Source organism: Eschrichtius robustus, chromosome 1 (genome assembly GCF_028021215.1).
Source record: "Eschrichtius robustus isolate mEscRob2 chromosome 1, mEscRob2.pri, whole genome shotgun sequence".
Classification (NCBI taxonomy): domain Eukaryota; kingdom Metazoa; phylum Chordata; class Mammalia; order Artiodactyla; family Eschrichtiidae; genus Eschrichtius; species Eschrichtius robustus.
In genome coordinates, this window is record NC_090824.1 from 38,199,407 (window position 1) to 38,213,135 (window position 13,729).

The 13,729-nt window shown below is 40.9% G+C and overlaps 1 protein-coding gene across 1 annotated transcript in view; it reads right to left on the reverse strand.

Moving 5' to 3' along the window:
• Positions 1 to 6,766: 6,766 nt before the first annotated feature.
• RHOJ (ras homolog family member J) overlaps positions 6,767 to 13,729 on the reverse strand; it is an 81,616-nt gene continuing 74,653 nt past the window's right edge. The window contains exon 5 of the mRNA XM_068544368.1: positions 6,767 to 7,352. Coding sequence (XP_068400469.1) covers positions 7,206 to 7,352 — 147 coding nt within the window. The 3' untranslated portion in view covers positions 6,767 to 7,205. The remainder of the gene's footprint in view (positions 7,353 to 13,729) is intronic.

The following is a 13,729-nucleotide window of genomic DNA, read 5'->3' on the forward strand; positions in this document are numbered from 1 at the left end:
TCCCCTCTCCCCGCGCGCGGTGAAACAAAGAGGGAAGAAAAAGTCTTTTGCCTCTTCGGCAGCTGCAGACTTTTTCCCGGACTCCCTCCCGGCTAGCTGCGGTGCACTAACCCCTTCAGGCTGTGTTTACGCCGCCAACCCCAGTCCTCTCCCTGCGATCCGACCGAAGCCCAAGCCTCAGTTCCCAGCCCCGCCCGCCCCAGCGGGGGAGCAGACAAGCCTCTCGGGCTAGTGAGTGCTGCTCGTTGCCGAGCCTCTGTGCAGGAATCTCTCCGCTTTGCCCTCCGCAACCCTGTGGCTGCGCTCTCTTCCGTGGCTCCGAAGCTTCCCCCCTCTGCCACCCACAGTCTCTGCCCGCGAAGGGGCTTCCTAGTGCGTGGAAATCTTTCCTCCTTCACAGCTCCCTCTCACTGGTGCAGGTGCCGTCCCTATTCTTTTGTCTCTGTTACTTCTTTTTTCTTTTGCCCTACCCAAGTACGGGGGGGAGTTTCTTGCCTGTTTAGAGGTCGGACGTTTTCTGTCAGCGCTCAGTGGGTGTTCTGTAGGAGCAGTTCCACGTGTAGATGTATTTCTACTGTATCTGTGGGAAGGAAGGTGATCTCCGCGTCTTACTCTTCCGCCATCTTCTCTCCTCCTCCTATTTTTAGTTTTTTAAGGAACCTCCATACTGTTCTCCATAGTGGCTGTATCAATTTACATTCCCAACAACAGTGCAAGAGTGTTCCCTTTTCTCCACACCCTCTCCAGCATTTATTGTTTGTAGAATTGTTTGTAGAATTTTTGATGATGGCCATTCTGACTGGTGTGAGGTGATACCTCATTGTAGTTTTGATTTGCATTTCTCCGTCAGCTCCCATCCAGCTTCCCTCTTTCATCTTCTCCGACTTGTGGGCTAGGTAGGAGTTTAATATTGTGACAAAGGGCACAAGCTTCTTTTGCAGATTGCCTGAATTATCAAAGTTAGGTGACTGGATGATTGGAGGCTGCTGGTTTTGGAGGGTGTCCTGCAGAGGTGGGGGCTGCAGTGCCTCAGTCTGGACACTGGTCTCTTTCTTATTTCTTCATGGAAAATAATTTTGGAGGGCATTTTTTCTCTCCCTTAGAAACACCAGAAAGACTTTCAGAAAAGAAGTACTTTAGATTTATCAGATCTTTCAAACCAGATGCTGCTTTTCTGCTTTTGATTCCAAAATATGCTGTTTCTGCAGCTGGGAAGCACATGACAAGTAAAAGAAAGGACTCCTGAAAGCCTGTTTATTCATCCAGTAAATGTAAACAGCTCAAATATTAGCCTAAGGAATACCCAATAGGTAGCATCAGAGAGACAGGCGAAGCTGGTGGTTTCATCATCTTGGCAGCTACATATTTGGGTGTAAAGACTGATGATAAACTTTTTGTTGTCTCATAGGCCAGTATTCTCAAATTTTAATGTGCACATAAATCACCTGGGGGTCTTATTAAAATACAGCTTCAGATTCAGTAGGTCTGGCCTGGGGCTGAGATTCTATAGTCCTAACTATCTCTCGGGTAGTGCCCATCCTATTAGTTCCCAGACTACACTTTGAGTAGCAAATTTCCCATTCTAACAGAGGCCTGGGGAAGGCAGTTTTCTTGAGTGGCTGGTAGGGACACCCTCAGATAACCCAGAAATGACAGTAGGAAAAAAAGACTGTTAAATGAATTAAAAGTACATGGCACAAGATAAACTGCAAGGTTAGAGTACATGAAATAATATTCCATTAATTATGAAAAGTATACACAGAATACATAAGAAGCAGATTGTAAGAAAGGCAATCCATGAGCAGGTCAGCCATTCTCCCCTTGTCTATCATTTCCTCCGTAGAGATTACATGGGGAGGAGTGTGGACCATTTCCATTGGGATAAAACTCTGTTGAGATGTACTTAAACAGCAATTACTGTGTACTCAGAGTAAAAAGCAATTTAAACCAGGTGACGAGGAGAATGCAGAATTCATTGGGCTTCTGCCCACAGCCCCTCTACCCGAAAAAATCCGATTGCTTACAAAAATTGATTTAAAAAAGAGCAGGTGGTGATAATTTTAGGTGCATATTTACAAAGCTACCCTAAACATACCACCCTGCCATGAAAGAGTTTCTATTTTTTCTCAAAGAATTAACATAAACTCAAAAGGCTGCCTTGTTCAGGGTCTCTGGGAGGTGAAGTGTGCTACTATGGCTTCTAGATGAGACTCAGCTCTGGGCCTTATGGACCCTCTCCTCAGATTACCCCAGGAATCACATCCCCTGAAACATTGATCAGGTCCTGTTCATCAAAGATAACTGCATATACTGGGAGGCTTGGAGGACATGGCTGAAAATACAACAAAATCACACCAGCTACAGTATCATGAAGTTTCTGAGTCACTGCAGAACTCAGAATAAAGTGAAATTACCAGGGTAGAACATGTTTAAAACATGCACAAAATGACTCTGGATTTTAACATAATAGTCCCTAAGGAGAAAAAAAACATAGATTGTGACCAAGATTAATCATGCAGCTTTTCCTCTAATTTCCTGTAGTGGAAGTTAAAAGCCAAGAACTGTTACTGAACTTGCACCCTCCGAATTCGCAGATGAGCCAAACCCTCCTTGACTCATTCCTGTCCTAACCCCAAGAGACCTCCAAAGAGCAGGGCTGAGCCTCTAATGCCTGATGTGCCTCTGCGTAGAGCTTGGAGCTTTAATTTCCCTTCTGGTCTTTGTTGACCATGGAAACACCATGAATTGTTGCTTTATCTCATATTTTGGTACTCCGTTATTGCTGTTGTACATTTTATTTTATTTTGTTTTGCAGTTTAGAGATGTTTTAATTTTAGGAAGGTAATGCTGTTGTGCATTTTCAATGCAATTAGAGATATTCTGCCAAGATAAATAAATATCCTTCATACAAGTAACTGTCTTTCCAGATATCCCACAGTCATCCTTTGCAGGTTTTAAGTCACATTCACTCTCAAGGAAACTTTCAAAATAATTTATTCACTCATATTTCTCAGTAAGTTTCCCTTGACTGCCTGCTCCATATTGGCAGAGAAGGTGTGAGGGGGATGACCTGCACTGCTATTTAAGACCCAAAGAGCACTGTCCAGCATTTCATCCATTTTTAATGAATCACGAGGTGGAATTATCTAGGATTATCACACGATTAGCTCTGTTGGCTGACTCTGCTTAGATACCCAGAAACATGGGATGCTCTTCATGTGAATGGTCCTGCTTTCTTCCCTATGCCTCTAGACACCAGTCAGAGGTTAGCAATTCCCTGGGAGAATTGTCAGCTATGTGTTTTTGTCTTGTATTTGGTTATAGCTTTTTTCTCCATTCTCTAAATGTTTCCTGTTTAAAAGTACCTAACTTCCTTTGCAAGAAATTCGGTTTCCCTGACCTTCTCTCTCTTTTTTTTTTTTCTGTTTCTAATGGTCCTTGAAATGAAAATGTTTTCTTGAGTTTCCTTATTTGTACTTGAGTCATTATACTCAATGACTCAAGAGAATAGCTGGTGACCTGGGGTTCTCTCTGTTGAAGAGAATGCACATTTTGCATTCTGGCCTCTAAACATAGGGGTAGATTTAAAAATGAAGACATAAATGGTTAATCATCTCCAGCATGGTGTCAAACATTCCTTTAAAGTTAAACCTTGATTTTTAATCTTCCATCACTTTGGTCTTATGGATGAGTTTGCCTTTATGAATGCAATACTGCTTCTTTAAGGCTGACCTCAAATCAAATATTTCTTCTTGAAGACTCTCTACTTTGCGTGGTTATTGCTCATAGGAACCAACACTCCTAATGATATTTTTGTTGGCTTCAAATTCTGGGCTAACTTTTCAAAATTTTCTCCTGGAATTGTGAATGTGGTTGTGACTGCCTCTTTACTACCGTTTGAATATTATTTCCTTACTGGTGTTCTATGAAAGTTGTGTATGGTTACAGCCACTTCATCCGGTACCTCTCTTATAGACCGGAAATCTTTCAAATGGTTCTTTGCATGTCATGATCAAACATATTTTTATTAAAGTCTCAGGACCAAATCTCTCATCCTCTCATATGTGTATGACTCAGTTTTTGATTTCCCAGTTTAGTGCTGCCTGGTTTAGGGTGGATGTAGTTACTGCATTCAGTAATTGCTCTTGGAATATAAATTTACTTGGCAGAAAGCAGCCCAGAATTTTCCTGTTAACACAGCTCTGACTTGTGTCTTAGTCCTTTTGTGTTTCCAAAGGAGTCTATTAATTCTACCAAACAACCCACCATCTGACTGAAAAAAAAAAAAATCTGTCAAACTAGCTACTTGATTAAGCCATTAGATTGAGATTACATTACATTGTATATTCCGGATTCCAGGCATATTAGCATGTAGATCAGATTCTTGTCTCTAGGTTATTACTAGTTTGATGGATTATCTTATTCTAGTGGCCCATGCCATGTGTGTGAAATGTGGCTAGGATCTATAGGATAAACAGATATAACTCGGGTAATACACCTACAAAACTCCAACTTAATATGCTGATAATGAATAGATTATAGTATGGAGTTGAAGGGCACTGGATGGGAAGCAGAAAAGCTGAGATCTGTCCCAGCTTTGTTGCAACACATCTCTTTTAACTCATCTGGGCTTGAGTTTTCTCATCTGTACAATGAAGGGATTGGACTATAGCTTCTTCCATCTCTGAAAAGTTAAGACTCTACCCTCCAATGGAGATCAGCTGCCCCTTCTTGACTTTGGAAGATAGTGTAGACCTTTAAAGGATCCTTGTTGAGATTTCTATGTCTTTTTATCTTTGGTTTCAGAATATAGTTTTATTCAATCTTATGGCAGAAAACATTTTTTTTTTTAAGTGAAATGAACTACCAATCGCCATGAAACAGGGAATACATGATTAATTTGGTGGAACGACATTAACACATTTAGGTTGCTTTGTTCTTCATTATTTTATTCAACAATTAGCTCATAAGCCTGCTAAGAGCCTGTGCGCCACACAGACACTAACAGTCTCTCTCCAGGTTCTGGTTCCCGGTGAGAGAGAGATCTCCCACTATGAACAAGTTAACCTCTGTGGCCCATTAGGGAGGTGATGGCCTGGGGAACCGTTCGGCTGTTGAGTGCACACATCTGGAAAATTCTCCTTGGCCGAGCAAACATACTGCTCTCAATTTTTCATCCACATCAATGAGATGTGAGGAGTGGCTCTTTAGCAAGACACGACCACACAATAACGTAACAAAACCAGCTAACGGCACTTCATTTATTATAGGGCTAAATGCTCATTATTGTTTGTAAAGGATGAATTCATAACCTCTGCAGAGTTACAGTTTATACATGGTTGATTTCCATTTACAAAGAGAGAAAGTCATTGTTTTCTCTAAATGTCAAGCTTTGACTTACAAAACTCCCGTTTTCTTTTAGGTTGGGGGATGTGTGTGTGTGTTCAAGAAAATGTTTAGCAACTAGATAGGGGAGAAGGGAAATAAAACTTGAAATGTAGTAGGGAAAGCACATTTCAAAAATTCTAAACAAACAAACAAAACCCCCAAAACTGAGGGGGTTTCATGGAAGGTCTTAACAGAGAAGACCCACACCATACACTTCTTTTTTTAATGTGCTTCCTCCAGGAGCAGAAGGAACTGGGAAAACTGGATTTTTCCAACAGGAGTGTGAATCTGGAAATTCTTAAACTAAAATTTGTGTAATTTCATGCTGCAAAGAGGCACTCTGCTTATGCAATTGAAATAAAAAATAAAGTGCCTACCTGGGTGTTTCCAGAGTAACTGTAAGCAAATAAGACTAATTAGAAGCCTTCACAGTCTCTAATTAAAAGCTAGGAAATAACTCACTCTGTGATACAAGAATCCCTGGATGTTTGGAAGAGTCACTTCCCCAAGGCCAAAGTCCCTGTTCCATGGAGCATATCATTTTGGAAGCAGGGGATCCAGAGCTTGGTACCCATGGATCTAGCCCTGAAATACACATTTGGGACAATGAGTACAGGAAATAGGGAGGGGCAATATTTTAGTACCAGTTGTACTTGGAAAATATCATTTAAAAAGAATGGGAGCTCCCATGGACAAGGAGAGAAGCACTTTCAGTTGAAGTGAGAGGGAAAATTGAGGCACTTTGCTTAAGCTTTGGGGACTTTTAAACACTTAACTTTTTCACGCCCCATGGCCCGATCCTTCTTTGGAATAAAGTTATTATTGGGCGTGGGAGAGAGTGTGAAATCAAGAAAGGAAAGGGGCATGCAATGGGGAAGGGAGGGAGCGGGAAAGTTCACTTTGCTGAATAAAGAATCTTTTAAAATATAGGTCTGCCACATTCTCTCCCCAATCAGTTTGACTGAAAAGCAGAAATACTACTTTCTTAAACACAGTTCATTTGCAATTTTCCATCACAATATAATGTGGAAAAAATAAGGCTACCTATCAACGGAAGCATATCTGGGGTGAATCTTAGGCAAAAAATGTGGACCTGCAATAATTCAGATGGTGTTTTCTTTCAATCAGTTTCAAAAATTATGGCTCCATATATTTCCAAAAGTTTCAACATTTTCTTGTATCTCCTTATAGTCAGGCGCTCAGAGGTACGTGTTGGTTTTAATAGCTTTGGTAGAAACATGCTGAAATAGGAATGGATATAAAACCCTTTGTCTTTAGGCTAATTTGGTGTGGATTTATAAGGCCTGAGTAAACTGGTAAATTAGTAAATTTCTTAAAATAATACAAATGAATGTAAGACACATAGTAGAAGAGCAGATTCAGAAAAAAAAAAAAAGGTTAGTATTGTATTCCCATGTTTTGTAAAAGATATCAAGTAAGGCCACCAATACAGGAACCGAGTTCTTTTTTCGTTTTTCCCGTGGTGATTTCCTATCAGCTTCATGTTCTTGGAGGGGGCGGTGAAAAATGCAAGATGGCCTTTGACTTTGTTTCCTACGTGGTCAGCAGTGGCACGGGCTGCAATCCGGGCTCAGCATTCCCGTAGAGTGTGCAACGTGGGTGCTTCTGGCTGGTAGGGAGGATGTGGCAGTTGGCTGATAGTGTGCCGTGTTCGGGAGGGCTCACAGGGCGGAGGAGCAAGCCTCTGTGTCAGGGACTTCCTCTCTGGTCATGCCCTCCTTTTGGCTTGAGCTGGGTCTCGGAGGTTGGCTGCCATTCTTACCCTTAGATGCGGTGGAGGTGGGTCTCAAGCTACCTCAGATAATTAAACAGCAGCTGTGACACTTGGAGCAGTGTTTCTTCTTTTTCTTGGGATGGAAAATGGTGAGGATCGCTTCATCAAAAACGGCTTTGAGACCTTTCTGAGTCAGGGCCGAGCATTCCAAGTAGCACTGTGCTCCAATCTTAAACACACAAGAGAGAAAGGCATGAGAGGAGAAAAAGAGAGAAAAGCACAGCGGTGTCTGCCCTCTGCTCAGCCAAGTGCTGCTGCTGCTTGTCTCACAAACAGCCTGGGGGATGGTTTGGATCATGTCTTTTTCTTCTGCATTTCAATTTGCATCTGCTATCCTGATTTTTGGTATTTTTATATTTTTTTGCTTTCTGATATTAATAATAAATGATTGTGGATTGCTTTTGATAAGCAACAGATTCTGAAAGTGATCCATAACCATTTATTCCTAAATATAAGAATATAAAGAATATAAAAATTAAGAGAGGATTCAAACCAGTGATATGGTTTAAATATATATTGTGAACAACTGGGTACATGATGTTGTTTTTAGTACCTTCTCATTTGTATGCAGAACATGTAAATCTGGTGCAAGCAAAACATATTCCCTTCTGTATATAGTAGGGCAAGGTGTCAACTTGGTTAATAAAGCACATAGAAAGAGAGTGGGTGATATGGTTTTATAGGTCATTCCTGATTAAAATGCTCTTCTGACAAGGTATCTCTCAGCAAAGTAATATCTGATTGGTCATATTATTCAGTTTTAAGATACATTAAAAGGCATATCTTTAAGCAGTTAAACTCCAAAACACTAAAAATAAAAATCATAAAATGCATTTACTGACACAGACACCCTCCTTGTCAGTATACAGCCTATGTGTATTTAAATGAGGAAATATTTTGTGCTTGCTTAGGGCTTTGTTTCAAAGCTTTTGATGATTTCATATTATGATGTATTTGATAATCACAAGATCCCTATGAGAAATATAAAAATTCAGGCCAGAGCCATAGATTCTCATTATAAAAATTGCAGGGTAGAGCAGACCAGAAGTTGGCAGTCAACTTCATGAGATAATTCATGTGAGGGAGACCCGGGGTTTTAATTGCTCCCAAGCTCAATATGAGCTAAGAGTTTGATGTGGACCTTTTAATATTAAGGATATCTGGATAAATGCTTCTATTGTATGCTTTACATTATAAGAATAACTTTGAAAAATTACAGTGTACTCAGAAGAGGATGGCTGGATGGTGAGCTCCTGGAAACCAACAACAGATAAATGACTAAAACAGGGTAGCAAAATCACATGCCGATTAGGGCCAATAGCTTATGTAACTGAGTAAAGCAGCGCTGGTGCCAGACAACAGGAAGAGGTAGAGTCTGTGGTGGCCTGTGAAGTAAACACCCCCTCCAGAGCTGGTAGTCTACTCGGCTTAGGCAACTGTTGCCAGGCAGGAACGTTGGTTCATCACTGCCATCTTTGTATTTTTCAAGAGGACTTGGACATTTGGATTTTAGTTAATATTTACCAATTTAAAAACACTCTGTGGTCCAAGCAAGCTGCTGATGTGGGATGTCTTTGGCAGCAACCAGCCAGTTTGTAATGTGTGGATTAAAGGGACTGGTGACTTAGCTTAGAATAGAGTGGGAACAGCCCCAGAAGGTGAAATGTACTGTTTAAGGACATCCAACTAGAAAGTAAATGATCTAGACCTAGCATCTGGGTCACTTGATGTGTGTTATTTTCCTAGTTCCATGACGGAAACTGTGACCCTCGTCACTCAACACTGCAAGAAGCTGGTCAAGCTGACAGTTAATGAAATGAAGCTGCCTACCTGTTTGAAAGTCCACAGATAAGAAAGCTAAGCATGAGGTAAAACTGTTCTGGTGGTATCCAGATATTATGCACTTGCTTTTTTCCTGTATGGTTAATGGTTACTGTATGAGCCAAAGGAAAATACTCAAAGAAAAGATGTTAGATATTGATAACTTATTTTATGGTTTCGTTTTGACCATGGTCTGGATTAGAATATGGCTTTTTAATATAATTAAAAACAATTGAATGCAAGAGAGGGATAAAGGATAGAGAAATTTTTCCTAATAATGTTCTGAAATGTCATCTGTCACATTTTGGGATTGTGTTCGGTATTCGATACGAACACATGTGAAAAGCACACTAATCTAGTGAATGTGTCAACTGAATGAGTGCTTGTAATGTGCTGGCTCTTGTCAGTCATCCTGAAAAAATACACAGAAAGCACTGTGGGGCTGTTCCATCCGGAATACCTCCCCACTAATGATCACAAGCCTCAGTTGATTCTGGAAATTACAGGAGAGCTGGGCTGCTCTGGGCTCACACGTGGAGTTCTGGACTGTCTGGTCCTGCAAGACGGGCGAGCACACTCTCTCCTCCTCCTGTCCCCTCTCCCCACCCCCTCACCTCCCATCCCACAGTGCTGCTGACAGCGTGTCAGAGTTTGTCTTTTGATGGTGCAGGAGGAGTCCAAACTTGTCTTTCCCAATTCAGACATTTCCGAAGGTAATGAAACAGCAGATCAAGGCATTATTGTATAACTGGGTTAATATAACATTATTTTGTACTGATAGTTCCAGGAAAAGTAGCAAACAGATTTTGGGTGTGATTTGGGAAATATGTGTGAGAACCAGAACCCAGTTGTGAGATGAGTATTGTTAACCATGGTTCAAGGGGTCTGAGGGTCAGAGAGGAGAATTTATTCAGGTTCAGGGAAAAGGCGCAGCCATGTTATAGGGACTGCTGAAGAAAAAATGTGTGCCCTCAAAGATGCAAAATGGAAAACCATCCCAAGGAAATACAACCTCTCTTACAGCAGCAACTTCATCTGCCTTTTGGAGCAAAGTGATCTACACAGTCAAATATTTAGAACCCATCTGTAAGCGCTCAGGATTCACAGATCTTTGTTTAGATACACATGCTAGCAATCTGGGACATGCTTTACCAAAATGATGTGTTTTCAAGAACAAACTAGAGATTGAGAAATGTAAACTGAGAGAACACTTCCCTGCTAACTTTATAAAAGCTAAAACTTATTGTCTCAGATGCTGGGAAATTTTTCAGAGGTGTAGAGAACATTTTGAGTCCGACAAGAAGAAATTAGAAAACAGGCAAATTCACAATGACCAATCAAGTGGAAGAAAACCTAGTATTTCTTCCAGATGGTCCTCATGGAGGTGGGACACGTTCTAGAACAAGATAAGGTATAACTGGAAAGAATAAAGGTGGAGAGGTCTTCCCAGCTGCAGACGTGTCTGAGAGGACACAGTTTCAACAACTCTAGCTTGCTGAGCTAGATCTCATGGTACATTGACTCATTCAATCGGGAGGTAAGTCTATCACCATTCTCCTTTGCAGCTCAGATAACTGATGTCCAGAGAGGTTAGGTAACCTCTCTAAGGCCACACAACTAAGAAAATGGCAGAGATTTGAATTTGTCTGTCTCTTGAGCCAGGGTCTTAACCAGTCTCTTGTGCTCTCTCTAGCAAGTGTAAAGAAATATGTTTGAAAGAGCAAAACTAACGAACAAATGGAGATGCTGTTATGGGCTGAGTGACAGTAGTGAGAGAAGAAGAGAAGGAAAAGTAAGGCAGTTCCTGTAAATGGAGAGGAGACATGTCAGTAGAATGAACAGAGTGGGCTTGTATCTTAAGGAGTGGCTAATAGCAGAGAAGTTCCTTATGTCTTATTTAAGAACTAGGAAGGGTACATGCAGCGAGAGGGCAACTTGAGAGCCAAGCAAAGGAAAAGGAGCCAAATAGCTTGTGAGAGAATTTCCATCTCAACAAATCAACATTATGACCAAATTGCTGAAAGAGGAGAAGGGTTTCCAGGCTGCATGCATTTGCTGCTGATGTTTTTTTCAAGAACTGGCAGAATTTGCCAATGCAAGGGTGGGTAATGTGAGGGCACTGCTTGAGTGTAGGTTATTATGGAGTGGTGGGGACTGTGGCTTACTGAAGGGTATATACATTGTTTAAAAGACTGTTGAAAAGTTGCAGTTGATGAGGAAACTCTGGATAGTGCTGCCGGATGTACTGATTTTTTAAAAGAAGCTAGAAATGTGTATATTTACATAAAGTTTCCAGATTGTTCAGTGTTGACCACTAAATCACATCAAAAATACCTGTGTGGGTTGATCAAAACATTTGTGGGTGAAATTTGGCCCATTACTTGCATGTATTGGTTTCCCTAGCTGGAATTTCGTCTCCCCAGTCCCCTAACTTTGTCCATTTGACAAACTTGTTCCTATCCTGTAAACCTGGCTCAGTTCTCAACTACTCCAAGAAATCGTCTCTGAGTCCTCCTCCCCTGAATGTGTCCATCACTCTCTCCTTTCTGTTACCTCAGCCCTTTGTGTACCTTTCTGTTGTATTTGTTCAGTTGGTGTACTTTTGTTTGTCTATCTCTCTCATCTTCTGGCCTGTGGGTCTCTTGAGGGCAGGGGCTATCTCTCTCTCACCTCTGTAGCCCAGACCCCAGAGGTGAAGTGACTGATTTCTAATGACCATGGGAGAAGGAGGAAATGGCCGGCATACAAAACAAGGAAGGTAATGGTGACTCTTGCAGTCAGGGGGAGGGAACTAAAGACTCCATGAGCATTGATGACAGGATTTTTGTTGCAGTTTTGCTGCTTTAAACCCCACTGGTGCAAGTTAAAAATCCAGGGGGAAACAGGTGCTAAGACAAAGAGTGAGAACAGCAATAAAAAAGGCACAGGGTGAAGAAGATGGCAGGAGAGGCCCAAAAGAGGCCAAAGACCAAAAAAGGAAAGATGGTCAGGTGTTTTATCAAGAAATACCTTAGGAAGTCTGAGCTTAGAAAATCATGTTTAGGTTGTATCCAATGGAATTGGGAAAGAGAATGCACAAAAGTATCATCTTAGAGCTAAAGTGACACATATTAGGTATCAGTTATTGCCAAATAAGTCCAGTGGTAGTAGGGACATACACAAATGAGAAAAGCATGGGAAAAGTAGGCTGAAGATTAAAAAACACAATAATGAAGGGAAGAGGGAGGATAAAACAAGTAAAGGGATAACAATGAATATTTATTATAAATTGATATAAAACATTTATGTAAATGTAGTTGACTTTGGAGTGTAAAGAACTGGAAATATGTACAATATGAAAATGTCCTTTATAAATAAAATGCCCTTTGAGTCCAAAAAGAGATGATAGATAAAAAATGTTTTGGAAATTGAAAAGTACTGAACAAAAAGATATAAAAAAATCTGAACTTGCAAAGCCTTTAAGCTATGGGGAGAATATACACATTAAATATGGGGCTTCAGTCTGTAAACAAAGAAGCCCCAAACCTAAGGGTTTCTTTTCAGATTATAGGAGGGAAGCAGAAGAGCATGGTGGTTAAAGCACAGTTTCATATCCTGGCTCTGCCACTTTCAAGTGGTGTGACTTTAGTCTCTCTGAGCCTCAGTTTCCTCTAGGAAAGTGGAGGTAATAATATATACACCTCAGGGGGTTGCTGTGAGGATTAATTAAGACAAAGCATGTAAAGCGCTTGGCATGAAACCCAGCCCACTGCAAACACTCCATAAATGTTAGCTGTTATTATAAACTACTTGACAGGAAAGTCAGGGAGCAGAGAAACTTAAAGCATCTCTATAATTACACGAATTGTGATGAAACAAGTTAAACTCTTGCTTGGTTTTCTTCTAAATTGGATTTTGTTAGCTAAACATGATTCTCTCAGTATCTGAGAGCAGTTGCTAGGAGAAACTGGCAAAAGGCAATGAAGTGGTGAACTCAGCCATTGTTCCTAAAATAAATATGAAATGAGATGGGAGGCTTTGGAACAACTTCTTCTCAGAGGGAAAAAACGACTTCCCAAATGAGAAGTCAGTCTAGGACACTGACAGGATGGTGGTGGGAGAGAGGCCAGAAGCAAGAGACACAGAAAACAAGCTCCTGCAAAAAGGAGGCTTCCGGGACCTCCTTTTTGTGAAAAATGCCTAGCTGGGAATCACATACAATCATTTATGGAGCTATATATTTATGTACCTTAGGGAGAGAATGGAAGCTGGATGTGTGAAGAAAAGGTAGAAGAACCTGTAGATGTATGCCCATCTTATAGGAGGAAAAACAAATGGCTGGAGGAGAGTTTACACAAGGTCAGGTGCATGGGGATGACGTCCACAGAGCTGGCTTAGAGTTGTTTTATTGTGTTATTATCAGCTGTATGAATCAAACGTGTTCATCTCCCTAAGATTCTGTTCCCTCACCTGTAAGAGGAGACCAGGACTATGTGCCTGAGGGTGAGCATGAGGCTGAAATAGACAGAGCTTGTAAAGTGCTTAGTGAGAACGCAATGGATGGCTCACACTGCTGGTTCTGACATTACGATCCATAGAGGTAGGAAGCGTTAACTTTCTCAAATATTTGTAAGATGTTCTCATATATTGCATCCATAAAACATAACTTTAACCCATTTCTATCCGAGTGTATCGCTTAATTTTGTTGCCTATAAGAAAGTTTTAATAAGAGAAATGCATGCATTT